General features: G+C 60.0%; 1 protein-coding gene across 1 annotated transcript in view; it reads right to left on the minus strand.

Moving 5' to 3' along the window:
• The window catches only part of CCDC187 (coiled-coil domain containing 187), a 46,746-nt gene that overhangs the window by 10,741 nt on the left and 15,705 nt on the right, over positions 1-20,300 (minus strand). The window contains exons 9-18 of the mRNA XM_064490896.1: positions 16,990-17,102; positions 11,740-11,792; positions 11,234-11,347; positions 9,950-10,071; positions 9,750-9,844; positions 5,667-5,752; positions 4,872-4,999; positions 3,889-3,976; positions 2,605-2,751; positions 1,491-1,663 (exon numbers count right to left, since the gene is read on the minus strand). Of these exons, the coding sequence (XP_064346966.1) occupies positions 1,491-1,663; positions 2,605-2,751; positions 3,889-3,976; positions 4,872-4,999; positions 5,667-5,752; positions 9,750-9,844; positions 9,950-10,071; positions 11,234-11,347; positions 11,740-11,792; positions 16,990-17,102 (1,119 nt within the window). The remainder of the gene's footprint in view (positions 1-1,490; positions 1,664-2,604; positions 2,752-3,888; positions 3,977-4,871; positions 5,000-5,666; positions 5,753-9,749; positions 9,845-9,949; positions 10,072-11,233; positions 11,348-11,739; positions 11,793-16,989; positions 17,103-20,300) is intronic.

The raw sequence follows: 20,300 nt of genomic DNA on the forward strand, positions 1-20,300 counted from the left end.
CACTGAGCTATACCCTCCCCCACCCCATGCCCTTTTAAAGGCTCATCATACCTCCCCCAAAACCTCCCAGCAGGCACTAGGGTCTCGGGCTGGGAGCCCACGGCACCCTGGAGGGCTGAGCGTGGGAAGGGGCCCACCGACCCTGGTTTAGGGATGCTCCTGACCCTGACCCTCTTGGAGCTCCGCTGAGCTTCTCTTAAAAGGAGAAAAGAATGAAGTACACCTGTTTCTCCAGGTGCCACGACCTCGCAGAAACGTAAAGTCATCCTCTCAAACCCCTCTCATGATAGGAGCCCCGACGCCTCCTTGTAAACACGGCTTTTCTGTTCTCTGGCCTGCATCACTGGCGTGACGGGAACAGGAAGGAGCCGTCTCCCAGCGGCGGAACCCCCCCGCCCCAGGCCCCGGACTGTGGGGTCAGGCCGGCCGCGCAGTGCTATAAACAAGCTCCTGGGTCAGCCTGGAAGCCTTTTCAGAGATTCCTGGGGCTGGCGGTCAGTAGCAACGTGAATTGCAGATCAGTCCGTGAGAAGCGCTCTCAGAGGGGAGCAGAGTGCAGCTCAGCTGGCGGCTGAGTGGGCGATGACTCCCTTTCCTAGGGGAGGCATGAAATCGGGCCCTCCCCACCCCGACGCTGGATGGCAGTGGTGCCCCTAAGGGCAGGCAGGGGTCCTTGAGAAGCCTGCTCCTAGGGGGACAGCGTGGGGGCCTCCCTCTTAGTCCTGACCCCAGGTTGCTGCTGCAGGGTGGGGGTGCTGCGATTAGAGTCTGGCAGGTGGCCAGCCCTGGGGGAGGAAGCTCAGAGGAAAAGGGCCTCCCGGGGTATCAGGGCCATTTTAATTAGGACAGAAGGGAAGGAGGCGTTCCCAGTGCGGGTGGTCAGGAAGCTCACGGGAAAAGCAGGTCCGCTCCCTCCCACGGCCAGGACCCCTTCCCCACAACGCGACTCAGCCTGGGTGGGGCCCTCTCATCTGCTTCGAGAGGCTTTTTTGCTACAAAGGAGCCCTGTGACCAGGCCTGAGGGAGAAGGCCAAGCGTCCTGGCCTGGAGAACAGCCCATGCTGGCCTTGGAGTGGGGTGCCCAGCGAGGTGCACACCCACCTCCCGCTGTCCTCGAGCCAGGCCTCTCTATCTGCTCTGTGTCACTGTGCCCTACAGCAGCCTGGGGACGGTGCCACCCCGTTCCCATTTAACAGACGAGGAAACGGGCTCAGAGTGGGGTGGACACACCTGGCCAGCGGCACAGCGGGGAATGCGCTGCACCTGCCTGTGCTCCTCCCGCTGCGCCAGGGCAGCTCCGGCCTCTGCCCACAATCCCAAGGGCTGGCCAGCTGGAGCAGGGGCCTCTAGGTGCCCCCAGTGCCCTGCCCCTCCTCCCCTGGCAGGGCTAGGTGATGCCAGGCCCAGCAGCTGTGACACAACAGCCACTCGGCGCAGGAAAGACATTTAATGGCGAGCACCAGGGCCAGGGCCGCCCTGTGACAACTCACTGTGGGACCTGCGGCTTCTCAGGGCTCCTCCAGGGGCGGTGGGTGGCGGGGATGCCAGACCTGTGTGGTGTTGTGGGGGAAGGGGGGCACGAGGAGCCCTGTGCAGGCCCCCCTGGCTGCTGGCTTGTCTCAGCACCCTCTGCCCAAGTGGCCTTGACTTCGAGGCTGGAATTCTGAGAAAGAACAGAGTGAGTTGGTCCATCTCTTGAGAACAGCAGGCGGCAGCCACAGCACGGGGCTGGCGACACAGTGTACAGTGTGCTCCCGCAGGCAAGTACCAGGTGGAAACAGGTGGTCCTGTCCTCACAGGAGCCCTGAATCCCTGTGCTCACAGTCCTCGACAGGTGCAGACAGCAGGCCCAGAGCGGAGAGTCCTTGCCTGAGGCTGCCCAGGTCCCCGCTGGAGCCAGAGGCAGTGCTGTGGAGTCAGGCAGCCCTGGGTCCCTCTCCTGCAGCCTGGCCTGGGGCAGGCAGCTCACCTGCGCTGGCAGTCACCCACAGTGTGGCTGCACACATGTACCAACTGCTTCCTAGGACCTGGTTCCGCCCATCCCCACCCCACCCGGTGAGACCGTCGGCACCCCTCAGCCTGGGGATGGGTGCCCAACCCGTGTCCACACAGCCCCCTTCATGTGACGCTGGGTGGGGACAGGGAGCTGGAGCAGGGACACCCTCACTGCTCAGGGTCCCCAAAGGGCTGGCCTCTATGAGGAGCACAGGCCATGCTCTCCTTTCCTCCTTGGCCCCCTACCAGCCCTGCATGGCCCCCTCCTCCACCACTGCCCCCAGGCACTGAGTAAAGCCCTGCCCCCCACAACTCTAGCCTCATCCCCCTTCCAGCTGGGCCCCCCACCTCCGGGCCCAGAGCACCTTCCTCTACCCCTGGGGGTCTGGTTTCTCCTCCAGGGCTTGGCCAGGTCCACCTAGTCCGGGAAACCTCCTTGGCCCCCCAGCAGATGCTGCCCCTCCCACCCTGAATCTGCACCTCACCGGGTCCCTCTCCACCCTGGGTCTCCCGTGTTTTTACCGGGGACCTGCACATCCCCACGAAGCAGCTGGGTGACAAGCGTTTCTGGCCACAGGCCTAGCCTTCAGCCCAGGTGAAAGTACCCACCTGAGGCAGCCTGCTCTGGGTCTGAAGCTCCTGCTGCAAGAGGGCGGTGGACATCTGCAGAGCGAGGATGTCCTTCTGATGTTGCAGGAGCAGTTTCCGCTCTTGGTGCGAGAACAGGTGGGTGTTCCGCAGGTACCGTATTTCCCTCTGAAGCAGCCAGAGGGGAGAACGTCAGCACAAGCCCCCAGCCCCGCACAGAGGCACACACTGAAGAGAAATGCACATGGTGAACAGGAGGGGTGCCTGGGGGGACGCCCAGCAGGAAGCAGGAGGGAAGGTGCAGTGCTTGTTCCCTGGGCATCCCCGAGTGAGGCCGGGCCACCCCTGCCACCCCCCAGGCAGCCCTCCCTCTCTCCAGGTCCTGGGCCGTGTCCCTCCCTGACAGCACGCCCCTCGGCAGAGCCACCTTGCTGGGAGAACACCCCCACTGGGTCTTTACAGGTCAGAGGAGAGCAGGGTCCCTCACCACAGTGGTCGGGGGCCCAGACCCCAGAGTCCACCAGGGTCCCCACCCACAGCACAGGACCCTAGGTTCAGCGCCTCATGCCATGTAATAACTGACCCCTCCTGAGCCCTCTTCACAGTTCGCTGGCCAGGGCGTGCCCTACAGGAGTGTCTGGGCCTCCTCCTGTTGCCTCCTCTGCCTGGAATGCCCCCCGCCCGCCACCTCACTTCCCCGGTCCACACAGGCCACCTAGGATGGAGGTTAGGAGCCTGGGCTTGCCCCCAGTCCAGCACCACCCCTCACTTCCCGGCTGAAGGTCCCCAAGCTAGGCAGCCCCCACCCTCAGCCTCAGCTCCTCCATCTGTATGAAGAGCGTTACCAGCAGCCCCCACCCCACAGTGTCAGGGCACTAAGATGAAAGGACACCAGCACAGTGGCCCCTGATGCCGTCTTCCAGACAAAGACACTGGGTTCAGAGCAGGCGGGAATCCCCTCTGAGGTGGCGCACACGCACCCTGGTCAGCGCCGGCTGCGCTAAACCCTCCGGCAATCCCATGAAACATACACTGCTCCGGTTTTCCCTCAATGAGGCTCCGAGAGGCCCACCACTGCTCAGAGGCTACAGGAGCCAGGACAATGGGGCCACACTCCACCCAGGCCACGCTGCCTCTCCAGCACTGGAGGTTCCCTGTGCACCGCAGGGTCCTGAGCGGCCCTGGAAGGTGGTAGGGGCTGGGGACTTCTTGAGCAATGGTGTGGTGATGCTCACATTCCAGCCCTGGGCAGCAGCACCATCTCTGTGTCGACCCAGGTGGAGCCCTGGAGAAGAAACTTCTTACCTGCTCCCGCTCAAGGTTGCTGAGGGCCTGGTGCTGCTTCTCCGCCAAGGCCACCAGCGCTGCATAGCTGCCCGTGCTGCCCAGATACCTGGGAGAGGAAACAGATCAACTGCCAACCTCAGGTCCAGCAAGTAGGTGTGAAAAACCCCAGGCATGGCCAGCCCTGGCCAGTCAGGGGGACCTGGCATGCCCTCTGCAGCAGCAGGGCACAGGGAGGAGGCACCCCACAGGGAGGTGGGCAGGCTGGGGGAGCCCCGGTGGTCCGATGGCCCCAGCACAGGCCGTCACTCTTCCCACCTCTCACGACCACTTTTGGGCCTGAGAGAGAAAGGGAGGGCAGTGCCTCCCACCCTGGAGCCCAGCCAGAGGAAGGCGGGTTGGGGGTGGGGGTGGGGTCATCATGGCACGATTGTAAACTGCCCATGATCTTAACTGGAATAACCTTTTTAGAGACCAATATGGGAATAGCAAGAAGCTTAAAAAGTGCATTCCCACTGATGGCAACCGTACTTCTAGTAAGTTACCTTAAGGAGGTTGTCTCTGGGATGTTCATTTCTCATGACACAAAGTTGGAGACACGGAGGTCCCGCTGCAGGGCTGGTTAACGGGACTGCATCGTCATTGTGTTGGGTGCCCTGTGTGTCGTAGCGTTTACGCAGGGACACGGAAAGGTTTCCTCAAGTAAAGGTAACTCAAGTTACAAACTGTATGTGTAGTCTATTTTGGATGCTGTTTAAATAGCCGTATGTGCGTCTCCATCAAGCGCTGGCAAGACAGACCGAGAAAATGGGCAGGGACTATCTCGGAGAGGCGGGACTACGGGTGGTTTTAATGTCTCTGTAGTCACTTTTTCGTACTTTACCTCTCATCTAAATTTCTCGAAACGCCTTTACTACTTGCATGGGCACTTTGGTCCCTGTACTGCGGTCAGGACCGGGGGCGGGGATGGGGCGGGCCAGCCCGGCGCGCATGCGCGCTCTCACCCTCGCTGATGCTCCAGCCAGGCCAGCTCTGCGCGCATCTTCTCTTCGAGCGCCTTCTCGCGCAGGCTCAGCAGCGCGGCCTGGTGCTGAGCGCGCAGCTCCTCTTCCCGCATGTTCTGCTCAAGCATCTGCAGCGTGAAGCGGATGAAGGCTCCAGGCACGACGCTGCGGGCCCCCGTCCGGCTCCATTGCGGTGGAGCAGACCCACCAGGCCGCGTCACCGCCGCTGAGTTTCCAGGCCTCCCGGGGACCAGCCTCACCGAGTGGGAGTAGCACTTAGCCCCGGGGAGAAGGCCACCGCCTCCAGGGTGCCTTCCCGGACTAGCTGCCCCACTCTTCCTCTTGCTGTGCTCCCCTTCCCGGGGCAGGGTAGGCCCACCCCGACTGTTGGCTCCCGAAGTCAGGGCGGGGTCCCCATCAGCTTGGCCTGGCGCCCTGCCCAGATTCAAGCCGGGCAATTGTCTGTGATCCTAGAGGGTTCAGGAAAGGCCAGGCCACCCACCCTGAAATGTACCACCCACAGCACCCAGCCAGTCCTCCCCAAAACACCCTGTTGAAATGCCTACCCTCACCTGCCACCCTAGGCATGAGGAAGGGGCTTAGGCAGATGTCAGTTGGAAGGGTGGGTGGTGCCCGTGGCAGGGAGAGCCCCCCCTCAGCCCAGGACCTGCTGTGGAGGCCCTTTGGTACAGACCCTAGGAGAGCGAGGCCCCAACACCTGATGGCCCCAGGCAGCTGAGAGAGGATGGGGTCTGATGCCACCACCAGCATCTCCCCTGCGGACCTCTCCTGTACCTGGAGGATAGGGCCGTCCCAAGAGTAGAGCCTGGCCGGGGGCAGCTGGGAGGGGGTCTGGCCTGGTCTTCCTTCCTGTACAGGCTCTGAGGACAGAAAGCAAGCATGGTTGGGTTATGTAGGGGTTCCAGGGTCCTTTACAGGCTCTCCCAAAGCTAGAATGTCTAGGAAGCTTAATGCCCCCCCCCACACACACAGCTTCTCATCAGATCACATGAGGCCACGCCAGAAGGGGTCCTCTGTCTCATTTTTCCTGGTGTGGGAACCCCCGTGACCCCACTGATGAAGCAGAAGACCAGACCTGAGATAGAGGGGCTCAAGGATGACTGCACCCACTGCTCCACTTCCACCGCGGGAGGCCCGGAGAGAGAGAGAGGGAATGACCTGTTTGAGGTCCAGCACCAAGCAGATGGGGGACAGCAGAGCCTAAATTCCCAGCCTAAACAGCTATCTTGCCACTGACCTCTGCCGGCTGCCCTTCGATGCTGGGTGTGAGGGGAAAGGAACTCTGTGCTTTTCAAAGGCTCATTTGAGGACTTGCACTTCCCGCCAAGAGAAGGTAGAAGGGATAGGATTGTGGGTTCATTGTCCCACTTAAAAAAAAAAAGAAACTTCAAAAAAGGACCAAAAAGTTACATATGTATGTATACATATATAAATATTCACACACACACACACGCAAGAATGGTTTTCCAGACACTGGATGTCAGGCAACATAGCACAGTGATCCCTGAGAAAAAACAAATGGGGTGAGACCTCTGCCACAGCTTACTGCCTTGAGAGTGTTTCTGAACTGTAGAGCAGGGAGGGGAAACCGAGGCAGAGATCCCCCTGAGATGAAACTGAGAGTCTGGAGAGACCAGGGCACCCAGGGCTTGTGGGACTGAGTACCCGAGAGGAGAGAGCCACATGGGGAGAGCCCCAGGGGTCTGGGCGGTGTCCCCGGGAGCCTTCAGTGGAGAGCTCATCTGTGAATGCACGTGAGGAAACTTCCCAGCTCAGCCTGGGAAAGAAGCATCTCGAAGGACCAGAAGGCTAGGAATTCTGCCTGTCTCCACGAGCCAGGCTGGAAAACCTCATGATTCATGGCAAGACCTGAAAGGATCAAAATGCTTCCCAGTAAGAGCATTCCAGAAGCAAGCTTACAGCTGTGCATGGGAACACACAAATGCCTAGCACCCAACGAGGTAAAATTTACAACCTCCATTGGAATGCAGAGAAGCAGGGGGGAAAAAAAAAGTCCTGATGAAAATTGTCAATTAGAGAAGGGCATTTGAAGGTTTTATACCCATATTCCGTATGTTTAAAAAGGTAAGTAAAGGAGATGGGGAATAGCTCAGTGGTAGAGCACATGCCTAGCATGCACGAGGTCTTAGGTTCAATCCCCAGTGCCTCCATTAAAAATAATTAAATAAAAATAGAAAGACCAGTAAGGGAGGTGGGTAATAGCTCAGTGGTAGGCTGCGTGCTTAGCACGTGTGAGGTCCTAGGTTCAATCCCCAGGTCCTCCATTAACAAAATTTTAAAAAATTCTTTAAGTTAAATAAAATCATAGAAGATATATATATTTTTTAATTCATATGGATCTTTTAGAGATGAAGGCCGAAAACACCTGAGATTGAAAAGACACTGGATGGGATTAATGGCAGATTAGACGTCGCAGAAGAAAAACTTGATGAACCTGGAGACACAGCCATAGAAACGATCTGGGAGGAAACACAGAGAAGAATGAACCCAAAGGACAAAGGAAGAAAAGGGGGAAAGAGAGAGAAAGGAAGACCAGAGCTTCGTGAGCTGCCAACTTCAAATGTTCTAACACACGGGGAACTGGGGGCCCTGGAGGAGGGGGGACGTGGGCAGGGAAGTTCTCCCAGGAGACAGTGGCTGGAAAACTTCCAGACTTGAAGAAAACAAACCCACAGGTCCAAGAATTTCAACAAACTGCAAGAATAAAAAAGATGAAGAAAAATTATGCCAAAGCACATCATAATTAAATAGCTCAAAACTAGTAACAAAAAAACTTGGAAGCTGCCAGTCGGGGCACCATATACCTCAGTGGCAGGGCACATGCCCAGCATGCATGAGGTCCTGAGTTCAACCCCCAGTTCCTCTATTAAATAAATAAAAATAAACCTAATTGCCTCCCTCTCCAAAAATTAAAATAAAAAAAAAAACTGCCAGAGTAAAATGACACATCCTGCACAAATGAAGAAAGAGAAGGATGAGGTTTCTTACCCAAAACGTGAGCGAAAGGCCAGTGGAGCCGTGTCTCTAAAACACGAAAAGAGAAGACCGTCCACCTAGAATTCTGCATGCAGTGGAGTATCTCAGAAACAAAGATGGCACGAAGATGTCCTTAGACACGTGAAGGCTAAAAGGACCTGTCTCCAGCAGACCAGCTCTACCAGAAATGTTTCAGGAGGTCCTTCAGGAGGAAGGAAAATGATGCTGGGAAGGAAAATGATGCTGAGATGGAAATCTGGGTGAACACAAGGAATGAAGAACACTGGAAATGGGGAAAAAATATACATATATACACGTACATACACATATGCATATACGTGCGTGTGTATGTGTGTGTATATATATGTATATAAAATATATATACATTTTATAAGATTGTTGACTGTTTAAAATCATAACAGTGTACTGTGGAGTTGCAAAATGCATAACAGCAGTGGCATAAAACCAAGAAAAGGAGGGCTGGCCAGGCCGCCTACTGCAGGTGCAGGCAGGGTGCCACGCAAAGGCAGCCCACACACGTGACCGTACCTTCTAAAGTGACCACGGGTGTAAGTCAGAGCTCATACGCCAACAGCAGAGATAAAAAGGACTCATTATCAAACACTGGTTTAATGCAAAGGAAGGCAGGAAAAAGAGAGAGGGGAAAAGGCCAGTTCGGACAGGGGTAAATAACAATGAGAGAGAACCTAATGACATTGATAATCCTGTGAAATGGAGACACAGTGTAAGCTTTCCAGTTTAAAGGCAGAGGTTTCCAGCTTCGAAGAGGAAAAAAAAAAAAAAGCAAGATCCAACCACACGCTGCCTCTGAGAAACACGCTTGAGATGCAAGCACACGTGGGTTAAGAGTGAGAGGATGAGAGGAGTGGGCCGGGCTGACACCAGTTCCAGGAAGGCTGGATCCACATCAGACAAAGCAGACTCAGAGCGGAGCGGGTCCCTGAGCACAAAGGGGGCTATCCCATAACGGCAGAATCAGAAAGGCGTCCAGTCACCAAGAGCTCATCATAATCCTGGACGCTGACGTGCCTCACACCAGTTTCTTTTCAAGGGTACATGAGATATGTGCCAAGACAGACCCGCGTCTTCACACACGTAGGCTGGGAGTGCGCTCACACACCAGCTCAGCCAGGGCTCAAATTCTGGGAGGCTGGGCGGGCTGTCCCTGCAGCCTGCAGATAAGCGACCCCTATTTCCAGCACACAGCACAGCGAGGGGACTTGGCCAGATTCTCACGGGCCAGCACTTACGAGGCCTCAGGGAAAACCACTCTGAGGGACTGAGGTGGGCACGTGGGCAAACCCGGAAAGAGTGTGGGGTCCCCCATTCCCAAAGGGGCAGAGACGAGCTGTAACCAGGACTCTGGGGAGTTGGTGATGGCCACCCTGCAGTCCTCCCGGAGCAGTTGAGACCCCGTCTGACCCAGAGCAGGGCAGACAGGCCTGCGCGGCCCACCCTCACTCTTCCTTGCTTGGCCAAGGCCCCCACTGTTGGGCTGTTTCACTTGCATCTAACTGAAAGCTTTCTTGCTGTAATCTGGACTTACTGCTCCCAGGTTTGCGTGCGTGGGGATGGTGGCCCGTGTGTCCACCTACTGGCTCACTGGATGCCCTGCTCCCCCCTACAAGCAGGAGGCAGTGTGGCCTTATGGTCAACCACACAGTTCTGGCATCAGACACACTTAGTTTCAAATCCAAGTTCCACCCTCTCCGTGTGGCCCAGGGGCAGGTCGCTCCATCACTGGGCCTCTCTGTTGGGTGCCTGACTCTGCCACCGCTCCGGGCCCACAGGGGGTCGTGCTGGGCCAGCTGCTGTGTAGCTAGTTCTGTGGACCCTCACCTGCGTCTGCTGGCTCGTCTCCCTGAGTCTTCTGTCCCCTCTTGGGACTCGGGGAGGGCACAGTGGCAGCATCTCCGCCCAGGTGTGGGTGTGAGCTGCAGGGGAGAGAGCGCTGCAGACCCAGCTCCGGCAACCAACAGTGCCTGTCCAAGACCCCCACCCCACCCTCTCCTACACTGGGCCCCAGCCGCAGGCCACACCTGGGTCTGGCTGTCATGGTGCTCTGAGAGGTCATCAGCTCCAGGTCCGCATGCACCTGCGGCCGCTCCAGCTCCAAAGCCACTTCTGGCCTGGCCTGGGTCGAGTGTTTCTCCATCAGCCGCTGCTGGGAGCACAGGAAGGCAGTGTGCGTCGTGGAGGGTGAACGGGGCAGCTGCACAACCGGGGGGCCAGGCCAGGTCCCAGGGAGGAGCCCAAGGCCCGACAAGCCTCCAACCTCAGGGACCTCATTTGTCCATCCTTCAAGGGGGGCCAGTACCCCCTATCTGCCCCCCAGAGAGGGCTGGACACGGCAGAGGTCCAGGGAGAGTGGCAGGTTCCCAGTGGACGGAGCACAGCCAGGGCCAGAGCATCCTGTAGGGGATGGGATGCCCGGGGCAGCTGCACGAAGGACACCTGGGGAGGAAACCGCAGCTCTGCGTTCTGGCTGCAGAGGCCACAATTACTTAGCAATGCGATGCTGGAAACTGGCAGAAGGGGAAGAGAGAAAGGGAGATGGGGGGCCAGGTGTGTCTGTGCCGTTGTGCACGTGTGTACCCACGTAGACACACGTGAACACACAGGCATACATGCTGCCTCAGGTTCGGTTCCTCTCCCGGGAAGGCATCCCTAAAAGTACTGTGAGTGAGCGCAGCCCATCAGCAGTCCCCGGGACCGGGACCCAGGGGAGAAAGAGTCACTTCGAGAAGGCTCACCACGTGCAGCCAGACCACAGACACAGCCTCCTGTCCTTGCCGGGGCTGAGGACCACCTTCCCCTTCACCAGGCGCTGCTGGGCCGCCCTGACCGGCAAGTGCAGCCTATCTGGTGGGGCTGAAGGATGCTGGCCCAGGGCGCTGGGTGGAGGTGGGCTCAGCGATGTGGCCCCCTCCCTTCCAGGGCAGACCCCCCATGGCATGGGTGCCCTCACACCTCAGCTCCTGAGCTCAGTGGAGAACCCCCAGCTCAGGTGCCCACAAGCCCGAGTCACGGGCAGGTGGGAGGCACAGGCTGTCACCCCAGCCAGGGGCCCCCAGCACACTAGCAGAAAAAACATCCTGTTTCTGTCTAAAAAGATCAGCCAGCCAGCCCAGCGGGCAGCTGCGCTCTGCTCTTCTTGACATAGCTGGGGCCCACGATCCTGCCCCAGCCTGACCCGTGCTTTCCACCAGTTCCGAAAAGGCAGGTGGTTCCCCACTTGGCCACAGATGGGCCGCAGGATGGGGCTGGGCCGGCAGGAGGAGTGGGGCATGCTTGTGGCAGCCCTGGGAGGGTCACCAGCTGACCTCCAGCCGATGTTTGAAGAGCAGCTCCTCCAGGGCCTTCTGCGTCTCCCAGACCTCCAGCTCCGCCTGTCGGCGCAGAAGGGCCAGTGCCTGCTCCTGCTTCTGCTGGTCCAGCTGCAGGGAGGGCCCAAGCCTCAGGATTCCCCAGGGACCCGGCCTGCTGCCCCCCCCCCCCCATGGCTCCCTGGCAAGCCCTCAGCCTGAGAGGGCAGGCAGTGCCACCTCCAAGAACAGGGTCCTTTTCCGAGGGTTCCCCCACCCCATAGGAACACCCCCCCCCCCAGCCCACCAACTTTATCCCCTGCCTGCAGCCTCGCCTCTGTCTGGGCCAGTCCAGTGGCTTTCTCCCCAGTCCAGGCTCCCCTCCCTCCCTCCGGCCAGGCTGAGGATCTGTCCAGCTCTCAAGTCTACAGTTCCCTGCCTCAGGGCCTCTTCCGCTCAGCCTCGGGGGGACTGAGGCTGCTCCCAGCTGACTCCCGATCAGAAGAGAAATTAAGGTGGCTCACCTTCAGTGACTCGAGGAAGCTCAGGGACTTCTGCTGGATGTCAGACAGCAGACCTGCGGAAACCACGGAGAAGGGCAGGTGAGTGGCCTCCCCTCGCTCAGTGTCCACGTCGCCCAGCCTGCAGGAAGACCCTCAGGGCAAGGGCCAGGAGGGGCTGCAGGCTGCAGGGGCGGGTGCAGGGGGGGACAGCGGTCCCCCAGGCGCAGTGACCCGAGTCGGCAGACACACGACCGGGGCCAAGAACATGGGCTTTGCCGCCAGACAGACCTCCACTCGTCACGCGTTCGCAGGGTGCCCTGGAACAAATCACTAGCCCATCGGAGCCTCGGCGGGGACGTCGGGGCGGTGAGATATCTGACACACGCTCAACGGGTGGCGGCCGTTATGGTGCACTAGTGATGATCATGGCCTGGTGGCTGCTCAGTGACACAGGCAGAGGGACACTGGGACTTTTCCAGAGTGGGAGCACGGAAACCTCAGCCCCTCCTCGAAGGCAGCCAAGGGGCTTCTCTTTCCTTTTCTGGCCCCAAAGACCCAGCCTGGGCTCTGCACCCTGTTGGCGCACTGGGCCCCTCGGAGGATGCCTGGGTGGGGGGCAGGCGGTGACTCTGTGGTCCGAAGGAGGTGCGGCTGGTACGCTCCTTCCTCACTCGAGCCTTCGTCTTCTTGGCCAGAGCCTGTGAGAGCTATAGGGGGCCGCTCCCTCCCGGGCACAGGCCCCGGGTCTGTGGATGGTGGAGCCCCCCTGTGGCTCTTGGACGAGCTCCTCTGTCATCACTGGTGAGTGTGCAGAGAGGATGACATCCTTCTGACTGTGCCCTCCTTCCCAGAACAGAGCGTTCAGCTTCCCATGGTTAGAGCGAGCATAGAGCTGTGAACAATGGCTAAATCTCCTCCTGGCATTCCTACAGCCATGGAGAAACCTCGGAAGCAGTAAGCCTGGGGGGAGACGAGGGCTCTGGCCGCCTACTGAGCATGTGGAGTGCTGAGCACGTGGGGTGATGCCTGGGGCGCTCCCCACTCCTCCCAGCTGACTGGCCACCGCGGGAAATGCAGACGCTTCGAGGAACTGGTTTACGGTGTCTGTTGTGATCTGAAGTTTCCTCTAGAAAGGAACAGTCCACCCCTGCTTTGGTTTGTGGCCCTGGAGAGAGACTGGCCCTCCTGCAGGGGCCTGGGGGCTTCAGAGACCCAAGCCCGCAGCCCCGCGGCTTGAGGAGGGGCCTTCCTGGTCATCTGCAACCAGGCCAGCACCCCGGCAGGTTGCCAGGGAGACACAGTGCCCTGAGCTCTGAGCCCTGGGAGAAAGCAAGGTGGGCGTGGCCCTGGCTGGCCAAGCAGCTGACGGTCACCCTGCTGAGCAGAGGGTGGCACTGGCCTTGCTCCCCAACTTCTCTGATGACAATCAGGGAGGATCCCCAAGAACCCAACACGCCTGCACCCCAAAGCGCCTGGCATTTGCAAGGGTTAACACCCGCTCAGCACATGGCAGCTGTTCCTGTTGCCGATCATGGTGAGGATGATGGTGACCAGGTGTGTTTTCGGTGACAGGGCTGGGACTGGGGTCCTGTGGCCTCAAACCGGAGTGAAGCCGATGGGGGACCCGCCCCAGGGGGAGGCCGCCGGGTCTGAGAGCCGCGGTTTCACTGTCTAATGGCAGCTGGCAGCCACACGTGCCACTTACATTTAAACTCAATTGAAAAGGAAACAGAATGTAAAAGTCCACTCTTTGGTCTCAGTAGCCACATTCCAACTGCCTGACAGTGGCCTGTGGTTGGTGGCTGCCACATTGGACAGCCCAGAATTTAGAACAGTTGCTTCATCCTTCGAAGGAAGTTGTATCGGACGACACTGGGCTAGATGTTTGCGTCTTCAAAGTGCCACTGGATGCTGGTCTAGACGTTTGTCTAGAAGTTTCGATTGGACTGCACTGCTGCCAGCGGCCGAGAGCTGGGCTGGAATCCCCGCTCTGCTGTTCACTGGTTGGAGGTGATAGGTGCCTCTCTGAACATCGGGTTCCTCCTCTGTAAACAGAGTCATGGGGATGGGACCTGCCCTGAGGTAGGGTGAGATCGATGAGACACCGTGTGTGATGTGCAGTGCCTGGCCCAGAGGCACCTGGGGCCCTCAGGAGTTCATTCATTCTGTCAGCAGACATTCACCAAGCCCCCACATGTGGCAGGGGCTGTTCTAGGGGCCTGGGTTGCAACCAGAGCCAGGCCCTCAAGTTCCTGTGGCCACAGAGAGATGCACAAACATGAGTTTCACTCCCACTGAGCAGGTGTCACTGGGTGAACAGTGGCACCTGATCCAGCCCAAGTGTCATCTGGGAGGCTTCCTGGAGGAGGCATCTGATGGGAGCCCAGCACAGGCACTCTGGGTTGTGCTCACTGTTGGGTTTCTGGCCACCAAGCAGGAGCAGCTCAGGTTTCAGCTGACTCTTTGGGACTGCCCACAGCCTCAGGATAAAGAGATCCTGGCAGGGAATTTCAGTCCCCAAATGCACTGAGAGGTGGGCCTGCCCAGCCCTATCTGAAGGAGTGTCAGGGCAGCTGGGGACTCAGCCCTTTCATGCAGGAGGGGCTGAGAATTTGGGGTGTGCCCCCACCCCATTGCCCAACCTGCTCCCTACGTCCTGGAGAGGAAGCCTGGAGGCAGAGCTGGGAAAGGAGTGGGTTTTTCTGGAAGACCTGGCACCTGGCCTGCTGGGGTACAGCCCATGGAAGCTGCCAGGGGTGGGGGGTTGGGGGGAACCTGGCCAACAGCTCCACCCACACCAGACCTCAGAGGCTCTGGGAGGATGTTCTCAGGGAAGAGGGCAGGGATGGGGAGGGAGCCCTCTGCTCTGTCTCTTTCCCCTGGAAGGCCTGGCAGGTGTGGGTGGGCCCCATGGCAGGCTGGGTTGGGTCCCCTTTCTCAGGAGGTCTATGGCCCAGCCCCTTGTGTGGCTGAGAGGCACCCCGGGGAAGGGACAGATCTGCACGAAGGGGCTGCTGACGTCAGTGTGCTTGCCCTCGCCCTGGCACGCAGGCTGTCCACGGAGTGCTCCCCCAGGGAGAGAGTAGTGGGAAGGCTCGCACCCGCCACAGCCCGACTCGTGGTCCGCAGTCCAAGTGACTTCTCCTTTCTACCAGCAATGACGGTTTCCTCCCTGAGGTGCCAAGAGGGTGCCCTTCTCTGCCCTCACCGTGGGCTCCAGGTGGGGCTGGCTGTCCCCCGAGACGCCATACCACCTCCCTGCCACCCCCTTGGGCGTCACTTGCCCAACCTGCATGGGCAGACACAGGTACAGGGCGCACTGGGGCTGTGTGTCCCTGGAGGACAGAGTGGCCAGGCGTTGGTGACCAGCAGCATTGAAAGCTAACAGCACTGCGGTGGTACCCTTGGGCAACTTCCTTTGCCCGAACTCCCTAGTCCCCACGTCACCCCAGACTGGGGGCAGCCGATGGCCCAGAGAGACAGGGCCACCTGAGCTGTCCTGGCTTTCTGGAACATGCAGCTGCGCCCAGGTTCCCCGAGCCTGCTCAAAGCCGGAAGCATGGCGAGGGGTGGGCAGAGAGCTGGCTTCCGAGTCCAGGCCGTGGTCCCAGCCCGTCATTCCTGGGCACCCGCACCCCGTCCCAGGCAGCTCATTGCCCCTCCTGGGAGAGGAAGGGCCAGAAACATCTACCCACTTCTGTGTAGAGTCGACCCCTTGGCACTTCTCACCCGGGACCTGACATACTGTGTGTGTCACTTGTGCACCTTCTGACCGCCCCCTCAACCAAAGGCAGGCGCCTAGGGGGCACGGTCCAGTCCCCGGTCAGTGCCAGGCTCAGCAGGGGCTCAGTGCGTCGGCGCTGAGTGAGCAGAGGGAGGGATGAAGAAGGGTCTAGTGGGCAGCTGGGGCTCTCAGCGCCTCGGGAGGCTGGGAGAGGCAGAGCCACGTCGGGCGCCCCAGCAGCCCCCTTCCCAGGCTGGGAGGGTCTCCCAGAGCATCAGGGTAGGGAGGCACAGAGCCCTCCTGCCTCAGAGGCCCGAGGCCCCGTCTACACATGTGTTTGTGTACACGCGCACGCGCGCACACACACACACACACGTCAAGTAGCTCATACACGCCCCATCCCGGTGGGCTTGAGGAGCCTCTCTGCAGGAGTGTTTTGCAGCCTGAGGGCTCTGGTCCCCAGTCCCTTGTCCCATCTGGCTCGAGGGCCCTCTGTCTGCCAGGGAGGGCAGGTGTCTGTCTGGGAGGCTGCTGCTGGGCAGCCCCTTGGGAAGCTGCTCATCCATGAGGGGTCCATCACACACCCACCCCCAACCCCGCTGGCCCTGTAGGGGCTGCTCTGAGCTCAGGTCTATGGGATTCCAGAGCCCAGGCACCAGGAGAAAACCAGGGCAGCTAACTGCCCCCCGGCCTTTCATAGGCCACTGGACCCCTCAGGTCTCACTGCCCCTCCTCGTGACACGGGCAACTCCATCTGGCTCTGTAAGAAGGTACAGGATTTATCAGGGCTGCTGGAGGCGACTGGGAGCAGGGGTTGGGGGTTCACTCTGAATGCACCTGCAGTGCACAGTTCTCCTACGGCCAGACGTGAGCATGTTTTATTCACATTCTTAAAACGTTTGAAGAAAATCAGCTGAAGCACAAAGATTAACAGCGAACAGGCATCCCAGGCCTCTCAGAGCAGCGCTCAGTTCCCAGTGCCGCGCCAGAACCCCTCCGTGAGCCCGCACTGAGCAGAGCATCCCCACGGTCCAGCCCTTGCCCCCTGCCACATGCCCCGGGAGCTCGGGCCGGCCTGCTGCCTGGACCAAGGCCCCGAACCCCAGAGGGCACCAGACGGGGGTACTATCCCCACGCCCCCTCCTATGCACCAGCTCTGTGGCCCTGGTCGTCTCCTCAGCTGTAACCCGGGAACAGAAACCCTCCAGCAGCAACAGAGAAGGCAGAGTGCTGGGCTGACAGAGGCTCTGAGGAAGTGCACCTCGGAGCAGCCCCAGGAGTGGAGCTGCTGATGAAACCAGCCATCAACCCTCTTGGGAGCAAGTGTCAGTCACGACAGAGGTGGGGCAAGAGCACATAGCAAGCAGCTGGGTCCCAAAAGCCTCCAAAAAACTTTAATACTGATGCGCAGATGCACTCCACATAGAAAAGGATCTCTCTACACCCGCAGAACGTCGCGGGGCGTCAGGCAGTGGAGGGAGTCCCCAGTGGACCTCCCTGGCCACCCGACCAGCCAGCCCAGGGCCTGTCCACAGGCTCGCCCTTACCGCAGCTCCGGGTGGTCCAGGGCGTGACCAAGCCCACCCCTCTGGCTGACCGCATCTCCTCCAGCCTCTGGGAGCCGCAGCAGGGATCTGGCATGGCTGGCGCCCCTCGTGAGCTGGAGACACACAAACATATTATGAGCAACGAATATCTGTGAGGCAGGAGGCAGCTGGGGGGCTGGGGTGGGAGCAACCCAAAGCAGCTCTCAGACCTAGTGTCCAGGGAGACCCACGGGCCAAAGCGGGGATGAGCTTGTGACTAGAGGTTCAGGAGGGCAGTGGTGAGCAGGTGGGCCAGCAGATGCCGCCACCTGTGTATTCCCCAGCTTGCCAGGGTCTGGTCTGCGACGCAGCGGCTCAGGGCTCTGCGCTCGGACCCTGGGGGACCAGCTCCTGGCAGCCTCCATGATCAGCGTTGGGGGCTGGGCCGGGGTCAGAGCGCCCTTTGCCTGAAAGCCCCCGACTGCCCTGGGTCTGCTCCTGCAAAACGGCTGCTCTGGTGTGACAGGCATGGGGCACGGCCTTCCTCCCTGTCCCCTCTGCCATCTGCTAAGGGGGACTGCCCACCAGGCCCAGAGTGGAGCAGGGCCCACACCTGAGCTCTGACGCTCACCACCTCTTCTCACGGCTGGCCCTGCCACCCTGTTCCACAGAAGGGCCTGAGCCAGCCGGGTGACCGGGAAGGCAGGAGTCAAGCTGGTCCAGTCGGACTCAGAAAACTGCCCTCGTCGGGGCGAGCTCAGCTCCCACCAAGGCTGGCCAGCATGCCCGCCCGGGGGAGGAGGAGGGCATGGTACTGGGCCCCCCCCCCCCCCGAGAAGGCAGCAGCCCAGGTGGGGCAGGAGAACCGCCCAGCACAGATGGGCAGCTGCTGCCCAGACTGGAGGCCCTGGGGCAAGGAGGTGCGTGTGCCAAGCTTGGACGAGCAGTGTGCCCAAATTGCCTCACTTCATGTCTCATCAGCGCACATGACTGTCTGCCCTCACACCCAGGGACCAGGACCCCCTGGAGTGATTAAAGACGCTGGCCACACCCATGGGCCCTGGAGTCGGTCCCCGCTCCAACCCGTGGCACGGGTGTCTGCTGAGCACCGGCCGTGCTTGCTGGGTGCTGTGCGGGCAGGTGTGGGTCACCCACTGCCCAGCCCTGCCCCCGCAGCCCACAGTCCTGCAGGGGAGATGGTGTAAAAACTATTCCAGAAAAAGGGAGCAGCCCTGGGGCTGAGACAAGGGATGCTGAGGTGGCGGTGGGCAGGCCCAGGGGCTGACCCCAGGGCGACCCCAGAGACGCCAGGGCAGGAGCGATGGGCGGGGGAGGGTTCCTGGAGGACACGGTGGGCAGAGGCTGCTCCAGGAATGCGTGGCCATGGAGGGAGGGGGGAAGCCGTCGCTGCAGGGTCTTCTCCAAGCTCTCTCACTCCCTCCTTCCCAGCCCGGAACTTAGGATGCTGTAAACCCCACCTCAACAAGCAGCAGGCAGGAGCTACGCCCTCCAAGTCTCCCTTAAAGGAAATGCCACCAGTTGACAAGCCCCCGTCTGCCTCAGTTACCAGAGCAGAGTCGGCACACGTTCCCCACAGACGGATGGAGGGCTGATGTTTAGGTTCTGCAGGCCGCGTGGTCTCTGTCTCCGCGGAAACCACTCAACTCTGCCTCGGCAGCGTGAGAGCAGCCATGCCCATTATGGAAATGATAAGCGTGGCTGTGTGCCTATAAAGCTTTATTTACAAATACAGGCAGTGTGTCTCAGGGTCTGTAGCTTGCTGACCACCAGTCTAGGTTTTCTGGAGCAGTGGTTCTTAAACTTTGGTGTGCACCAGAATCATCTAAGCACTGGGCCCATCCCCAGCATATCAGATTCAGGAGGGCTGGAGTGAGCCAGGAACTCTGCATTTCTAACAGGATCCCAGGGAGCCGTTTGAGAACCACTGGACCATGGAAAGAGCATAGTGGAAAAACCGTGGGCTCTGAAGTCCAAGCCGTGGGTCTGAATCGTGGCTTGTTCTCCCACAGGCTATGGGACCCTGAGCAAAGTCAGGACTCCTCTCTGAGCCTCAGCCTTACCATCTGTAAAATGGGGATGAGAACACATCCCTTGGGGTTGCTGTGCACACTGTGTGAGGTGTGGGAAGGCCTGCAGGGTGACGGCGGGCACGTGGCAGGGGCACACACTCCACTGCTCTTCCTTCCAGACAGACTGGACACCCGGGGCCCAAACCTGCTTGGGGGCAGGGAGACCTGGTGTCCTCACCGCATGATGCTGGTGACAAGCTCAGCTCGGCCCCCACTGGGCCCCTGAGTGCTGTGGTCCCAGCAGGGAAAGGGTGGGATGGAGACCCACCCAGCTCAGAAACTGGCCTCAGAGGCGTGGGACAGGCCAGGCCCTGGAGAGGGGACGTGTGACCTTCAGCCTTGAACTCACTCAGGCAGTGAGGGAGGTGACCAGAGGCACGGCCGCAAAGCAGCGCCATGGACCACTGTGTTAGAAGGGCAAGCCGAGCACCTCGCCTAGCGGTCCGAGAGGCCCAGCAAGGCCCTGGGCCCTGAGGCCCCGGCTCCAAGGGCGCTGGGCCGTCCAGGGTGCGTCTCTGGGATGGCCTATCTCTGCCCCTCTCTCCTTGCCTGGTCAGGGCTGTGGTGGGGAGGGGGACTCAGTGCCCTGGGAAGGCCGCATTGGTGGGGTGCCACAGGCAGGAACGCCCCAGAGGCCATGTGCCCTCCGCCCCTCGGCCCGGAGACTTTCTGGGTCTGGGCCCACAGGATCTTGCTGGCCATCCGGCAGCAGGACACACAGATATAAGATGTTCCCCTTGGAGCCTGGGGCACCAAAATTAACCTCTCAAGAATTCTCGCATTCCCCTCCCCTTCTCAAGGTCTAGAGGGGGCACTGGAGAGAGCCACAGGTATGGAAGACGGGCAGCCCAGCCCAATGCTGACCCCTACTGGTGGCAACAATTCAGTTCCAGCAACTGGATTGAGGCTGGCGAAGGAGTAGGGGAGGGTGAGGCAGTGTTGCAGGGAATCGGGGTGGATACAGCCACCCCCCATCTCCTAGGGAGGACTCTGAGGCTGGGAGGAACTCCTGGCTCCAAGCTACCCTGACCGCAGTCTCCACCCTCCGTTTCACCCTGTTAATGAGCTCTACACCCTCCAGCCGGACCCCCGAGGCCCTCCAAACTGGTCACCAAGCCCAGGACAGACCGGGAGAAGTAGGTGGTCAGGATCCCCTGGCATATCTCCTGGGTGGGCTCTGGCAACAGGTGCGTCCAGGCCCCTGGAGACCACCACTGGCCTGACCCCCTCTGGAAGGTCCCA

This window comes from Camelus dromedarius, chromosome 10, assembly GCF_036321535.1.
Source record: "Camelus dromedarius isolate mCamDro1 chromosome 10, mCamDro1.pat, whole genome shotgun sequence".
Classification (NCBI taxonomy): Eukaryota; Metazoa; Chordata; class Mammalia; order Artiodactyla; family Camelidae; genus Camelus; species Camelus dromedarius.